The sequence below is a fragment of the Cyrtonyx montezumae genome, unplaced genomic scaffold (assembly GCF_038088225.1).
Source record: "Cyrtonyx montezumae isolate F1298 unplaced genomic scaffold, pur_monq_1.0 scaffold_21, whole genome shotgun sequence".
In the NCBI taxonomy this organism is placed as follows: Eukaryota; Metazoa; Chordata; class Aves; order Galliformes; family Odontophoridae; genus Cyrtonyx; species Cyrtonyx montezumae.
In genome coordinates this window covers 6528258-6535139 of record NW_027071948.1, presented here as the reverse complement: position 1 = coordinate 6535139, position 6882 = coordinate 6528258, and the positions used below count along the sequence as shown (strand labels likewise).

The 6882-nt window shown below is 47.1% G+C and overlaps 1 protein-coding gene across 1 annotated transcript; it reads right to left on the bottom strand.

Moving 5' to 3' along the window:
- Nucleotides 1-432: 432 nt before the first annotated feature.
- On the bottom strand, nucleotides 433-6031 carry DDOST (dolichyl-diphosphooligosaccharide--protein glycosyltransferase non-catalytic subunit). Its single transcript, XM_065738245.1, has 11 exons — nucleotides 5885-6031; nucleotides 5235-5345; nucleotides 5027-5113; nucleotides 4417-4520; nucleotides 3475-3569; nucleotides 3043-3136; nucleotides 2445-2593; nucleotides 2044-2191; nucleotides 1586-1706; nucleotides 1353-1459; nucleotides 433-902 (listed from the first exon to the last, which is right to left on the bottom strand). The coding sequence occupies exons 1-11, from the start codon at nucleotides 6018-6020 to the stop codon at nucleotides 753-755; spliced, it is 1302 nt and encodes a 433-aa protein (XP_065594317.1). The 5' UTR covers nucleotides 6021-6031; the 3' UTR covers nucleotides 433-752.
- Nucleotides 6032-6882: the final 851 nt, after the last annotated feature.

The following is a 6882-nucleotide window of genomic DNA, read 5'->3' as shown; positions in this document are numbered from 1 at the left end:
ACACCTCCCACAAGGCTGCAGGGCCAGCCAGAAAGGCTGCAGGTCTATTGCTGCCACGTCAAGTTGCTTCTTACTTCCCCCAGCAGTGTGAAATAATGATGTTAATTTGCTTGAGAGACATAGAGGAAGGCACAGCAACTGCAGAGGGGTGTGCATATAGGAAGGGAAGGGATGGTACCCTCAGGGAGTGGTGGTGAAATCCCCACCTGTTCTGTATGTGCACCACTCCAGGAGTGGAGCTGATTCATGGATAGATACCAGCCCCAAAAGCAAAGCAGTGGATGAGGAGATGGGACCTGTGTGGTACCACCTCTGCTCACTACACTTATTTCCCACACAGAATGCATTCCCCTCTGATACCCTCTATGTGCTCCTCACCACACACAGCAGCCTCCAGCCAGTGCTCCAGAGTAATCAGCTTGCTCCAGTGCATGGTGAGAGGACTAAGACTTTATTTCAACATCTCAAACCAAAATCATTGCAACCAAGGGGCCAGGCAAACAAGACAGCAGCACTGTGAGCTAATCAAGGAAAGACACCAAAGTCATCAGATCTCCGCATCTGCAAACATTTCACCAACAGATTTCCCACAAATATCTGGTTTATTTTCTCTATTATTAGTCAACTCACATGTGGAAAAAAAAAAAAAAAAAAGAGGGCTGGCACCTACCAGTCCTCAGTTACAGTAAGGGCCCTAAGTGCTGCCATCTATGCACAGCGCCAGGGAAAAGGCTCTTCCTCCCATAGGGAGCTCAGTCGGATTTCTCCTTCTCCTTCATGTGCAAGAAGACAATGCTGAACATGAAGAGGCCCACCATCATGGAGAAGGCCCCGGCATAGTATGGGTACGCTGAGGGGATGAAGCGTTCATACTGTGTGTGCTGGAGGGGACGCACAGACACCTAGGGGAGAAGCAGGCACTCTGTGAGTCTGGCATGACACAAGGATAGATACAGTATGCTACACCCACCTCTGACTCCCTCCAATCCCCAGCACCTGTTACATTATTGAAAATTCAAGAGAATTCTTCATTTCTAGGATGAAACCACATTCTTTAGCCAAAACAGAAAACCATCCTCAATGTCCCATGTACTTTCACAGCTCCAATCACTTGCACAGTTCAAGCCTCAATGACAGTAAGACTCTCTCTTGTAGGCATTTACTGTAAACATGTAACACTGGCCCAAAGAAGAGGTAACCACAGCCATTTCTTTGTGGAGCTTATTTCCAAATCTCAAGCAAATTAAAGAAAAAAAAAACAGAAGTATCTAAATTCATTGTATATCCAGATTCAACACAGCTCAGCAGTAATAATTTTTTTTTCTTGCATAATTAATCCCCACCATACTTACCTGGGTAGAGGAGTAGAGGTGAGTATAACCCAGGCGATTGTAGTCCACTTTGAACTGGAACACTCCATAGACATCTGGGAGCTTGAACTGCACGCTGTACTTGCCACCTATGAAAAAGACAGTGACACCGTTTAACAGACACAAGCAATGGGAGAAGCTGTGAAAGCTACAAGGCTATCACACCAAGAGAGAAAACATCCCAACGCAAGGCATAAGAGGTGAGGGAAACTTACTATTTCTCTTCAAGAAAGTTCTCACAAACGGATCAATGCGGACAAACTCCAGCTGGATATCATCTCCATCAAAGGGGATCCACTTCCCGTCAGAAAGCTTTTCAATTACAATGCTGTATTCCTGGAACAAACCCACAATACATCAACAAGGTGCAGGAGGAATGGCTGAAAACAAACCTCAGGCTCAGCATATGACTACAGAAAGGATACAGCTCAAAGTGATCAAGGAATTATGTGATCAAGGAATTCTCCCAGTAGTTAAATTTCCCCTCTGATAAACACACTCCAGGTATCAGTAATCAAAGCAGCTCCCAGCATTTGAAGAATAAGTATGTATGAATGTTACAGGAAAATGAAAATGGACCCAGCTACACTATTCAGCTCCATACTGCCTCCTGCCCACACAAAAGATGAGCACATTTGAGCTTCCACACAAGCCACCCCATGTGCAGCCTCACCACCAGATCAGTGACGGTGTAAGCATTTGGAGGTGCAAGCTCTCCCACACGGTGGTGAGACACAGCCCCAACACGCAGCACGCCTTCCTCCTTGAACACCCAACGGGACAAAGCAACAGCCAGCTCGTAATTACCAGTCTGTGAATACCTGTAAATGAGGAAAGGCAAAAAAAATATGATAAACATTCCAAAAAATAAAACTACATACCAAAAAGCAAGCCGAAATAAGAGAAAGCTATCCTATGTTTAAAAGAATTACTCTCCAAAGCACTCCAAGGCCAAAGGAACCTATCACACGCTATTTGCTGTTTTCCATAGCATGAATGTTTGTTGCCTCTTTCCTTGATCACACAGCCCCCCCCAGACACACCTCATGAAGGGATACCAAGGAGCTATCATACCGTTTTGAGCCAGGAGTGGCTTTCTGCAAGGCAGAATTAAAGAAAGCATCACTAAAGAAATCCAGAGAGCCACTGAAAACAACACGAGCATTGTTCCTTGCTTGGAGTCCTGCGATCAGAAGGGTGTTCTTCCCAACTGCGTGTGGGTACTGAAAACGAACACATTTAAAAGAGCATTTAGTCAGTTTAGAGGTAAAGAAGTTTTAGACAGTCTCCAAGTTATCTGATTTCATTACTGCCACAGTTTTGCTTTGAGATGGAGAAGTCTGACCACAGGTAGCATACTTCACAGTTCAACAGAAACCAAGAAACAGCTTACTACCCAGAATAACCAGGAAAGGAATTCACAATGTTTTGCCTCTACCCTCTGCTTGGAATGAAGCCACTTGATAGAAGTATACTTTGGGAAAAAATCAGCCTAGAGTAAAGTATCATTCATGCAGCACATTTTCCCAACAAAAAACAAAAAGGAGGAGGATTCTCAAGGAGAGATCAGAAAGCCTGACACTTTCAAAATCAAACAACAGATGAACCATGCAAGCACTTTTCTCAAAGTTGCTGAAATCTGAGGGACATGACTGAAGAAGTAATAGTGTACCTGAGTTATGGGTTTATCTGGGAAGAAGGAATATGAGGTAGAAGAGCCAGTCAGGATATCCAGCACAAGTGGGTTGTCAGGATCAGCCACCATCCTTGTGAGGAGAGACACAACAAGCAGCATCAATACCCAGAGGGAGGTGTAGCCACTGACTAAGCTGCACAAAACTCCTTATCCTTAGATGCAGTTACACAGCTGCAGAACTTGCATGCTTACAGAAAAACTATTTTCTTGAGATATTCTGTCAAGCTTCATTAGTATTAATTAAGAAAGAGGCAAAAACTAATCTGTTTTGGAAATTTTCTTTCAGTTACATCCAAAATGAAGACGGATTGCTCGCTCCAGGCTAACCCAGCCCTTAGCTCATGTTAGCAGCAAGGTCTTTGCACTGCTTCCCCAGAAGCAGCCATCTGGCCATGGCAGGTCACTTACCCAACTCCTCGGAAGAGGATGGGGTTCAGTGTCTTTTTCCCCACGATGGTGGGGGCCTTCAGGAGATTTTCAGCATCTGCTACTATAAGTGTGTGCTTGGAGGAAACAAGAGACAACTGTATAAATGCACTGCACAGACAAATGTATTTATATATACTTCCAGTAATTTTCAGGTTTTAGAACAGCAAGCAACAGCTTCTTTCTACCCGAAAGTCAGCTTCATTTTTACAGGCCTTCAAAACTAACATGCTACTGCATAAATGTTCATAAAAATCAGAAAAACAGCTCTTTTGTTTAAATAAGGTAAATTAAATGTGCTGATACACCAGGAAATATAAAACACCCTTTTGATGAAAGCAACTTGGAGTTAGTCTTGGAGACTATTTTTATCTTCAAAATCTGACATCCACATACTGCTTTAAACAGTTGCTTTGAAATAAACAATTACCATAGTAAGTTCAGACCTTAACGGAGTTTTCACGTTTAAGCACTGAACAAGATGAAAGAAAACACAGAAACATACACACTTCTGCAGATCTCTCTCAATAGCATATGGAACTAAAAATTACTCTTCCCACATCCTGAAGTGTCACATGTAAAGTTCTTCTAACCTAACACAGATAAACCAGACACACACTTCAGTAGGTGAAACAAACACAGTGACACTGAAACTCTCCAGCAGTAAGATCAAATCCAGGAAACTCAGGGATGGATTCAGGGCAGAGATCCCTCCCTCCCCCCCTTCCACACGCATACAGTGTGAAAGTATTGCACCAGCACTCTGACTGCTGCACCACTGAATGCTGTTCAGCAACACTACTCATAACTTTATTGGGAACAGTGGAGAAGGGATGGAAGTAAGGAAGGAAATTAAGAAGATTCACCTCTCAAACTGTACATACATGTTAACAAAGCAAAAAACCAGCAGACAAAGATGCTCACCTGGCCTGGGTCTGATATATCATAGTTGTGATGGTCAATGACAGCTGTCCTTTCTTCATCAAACTCTATCCCACACTCGCTTCCTAGCTCACGCAGTGGGTCACCTGAAAGGAGAATAGGATTCCATTATGTGGCAAGCTCAGAAGGATGCAACCCAGTCTCAACACTCAAAATATGTTTAGCTGAGAGTGACACATTCAGCACTCTACCAGCCAAACTCTGAGCATTGTGTTGACCCTCTGCTAAATTCCCACTTGAAATGGAAATAAAAGTCTGGTTTCATTTCTCAACTCAGGTCAATCATCATTTTCTCAGAGCAAAAACCCAGAGTTTCATAATGAGGAACTGTGTACACAAAGCACATCTAGTTGAGGCTCTCATCCACAAATAACCAGAAAAGACCTCTTTTCAGGCGTTTCTCCAGCACATCTAGGAGGTGCAAAGTTGAAGGACACTGCCCTACAAGCTAATCAGGTAATGTGTTTTTCCCACCACACTTATATTGCAGGAGCTCCAAGGAAGATGACTGCACTGCCTGCTTGCTACAGGTATGTGTAACAGAGGTGATACGTGGTGATGTGCCCCATGGTCCAACAGGCATCACACTCACCAATGTCTGAGCTGGCAGCCACCAGTACACTGCCACCACCGTCGATGAAAGCGGTAATGGTCTCCACATTGATGTTTCCTCCAAAATCTGCAAGTGTACACCAACAGCTCATGATTGTCCCATACCAGAGCCTGGTTCTCCAATACCACCCCATAATGGCCTCAAGCCCCTCCATGAAGTACTGCCAGAGCACTTCCCCAGGTCATACCTTCAATGGATGGTGAGAAGATGATCAGGTTGTCATAAAGGAACTCTCCATACTTGATCAAGGAGAGGCCAGCGTCATCCGCAGTCCGGAAGGTGAGCTCAAAGCCTCTGTCTGCAGCCATAACATACAGAATCATTAAGGTTAGAAAAGACCACTAAGATCATCCAGTCTGACTGCTAACTCACCCCCACCACACCCACTGTGTCCCTCAGTGCCACATCTCCACGGTTCTTGAACAGCTCCAGACACACTGACTCCACCACTTCCCTGGGCAGTTTGTGCAAGTGCAACACCACTCTTTCTGAGAAAAAAATTCTCCATCATATCAAACTGGAACCTGTACTGGCACAACTCGAGGCCATCACCTCTGGTCCTATCGCCGTTACCTGGGAGCAGTGGCTGACCCCACATCACCACAGCCTCCTTTCTGGAGCGATGTGGTCTCCCTTGAGTTTCCTCTTCTGCAGACTGATCCATCCCAGCTCCTTCAGCCGCTTCCCACAGCACTATGCTACAGACCCCTCACAGCTCCGTTCCCTTCTCTGAAGCCCCGTGCCTCGATGCCTTTCGCACAGCGAGGGGCCCAACCCTACACACAGTATTCGCCGCAGAGCCCCCACAGCGCTCCGCCTGCCCCCACTCTGCCCTACCCGTCAGGCTGCGGAAGAAGAGCGAGTGAGTGTCCCGCAGGTTGCCGTTCTCCAGCAGCACCAGGGTCCGCGGCCCAGCGCCGGCCGCCGCCACCGCGGCTAACAACACCCACAGCCGCGCCGCGGCCGCCGCCATTTTCCCTCCGTGCCGGAAGTCCTGGCAAAGAGGCGGGCACAAGGAATCAGCCAATGGGCTCCAAGCGCAGCGCGCCGGCCGCCCAATCAGCGACGGCCAGCTCCTCTCTGGAAACGGGGGGGAACGAAGGCGTCGCAGCCGGGAGGAGGGCAGCCCGCAGGCACCTGAGCACCTCGCGTTAAGGCTTAGAAATACCGCAAAATGCAATTAAAAGCATCGTATCCTGGGCACAGCGCGACAGCGAGGTCTGCGTGGCAGGGACCAACCTGGTTTGGATAAAGCCCTCCCCAGCGGCTGAGAGCACTGTAAATTTAGGACAACGAAAGCAATTCTGCTACCCAGAAGGAAGCGAATGGCCTAAAACTAGCGATTTTAGGAGGACTAAAAGACCTGCTTGACACAGGTCTTCAGGGCTCCTCTGCTACAGCTGCTGTCTGGCACCGGCTGAGCAGGTACCTGGGCATCCCGCTCCCTGCCCACAGCACCCAGCCCTGTCCCCGCACGAGTCCTCAGAGCCCAGAAGGACGAATGCAGCTTAGGGCCGGTTCTTTGCTCTCTGCCAAAGGGCTCTTTCAGGCAGGGCTACACAGTAGTAGTAAAAAAAAAAAAGCAACACCGCGTTAAAGGGCTGTCCTCCGCAATAATAGCGCGTTTCTCCTGTCCCCAACACCACCAGGTTGCTAATGACTGCGCTGCCTCAGGGAGCCACGCTGCGATGGGTCTCCAGCGTGTGACTAAGGACGTGGATCAGCCAGAGCAGTTACAAGAGCTCTTGGGAGCCTTGTCTTGCAGGAGGCAGTCATAGACGGTTAGAGTCACACGAAGACCCCAAATCCAATCAATTAAAGCTTGCTGTGAAGCT

Bases quoted from the DNA above. Each gene is read 5' to 3' on its own strand.
- DDOST (XM_065738245.1), bottom strand. From the start codon at position 6,020: ATGGCGGCGGCCGCGGCGCGGCTGTGGGTGTTGTTAGCCGCGGTGGCG. The intron at 3,137-3,474 runs GTAAGTGACCTG...TCTCCTCACAAG, and splicing joins ATCCTCTTCCGAGGAGTTGG to GATGGTGGCTGATCCTGACA. The intron at 903-1,352 runs GTAAGTATGGTG...CTTCTCCCCTAG, and splicing joins ACCTCTACTCCTCTACCCAG to GTGTCTGTGCGTCCCCTCCA.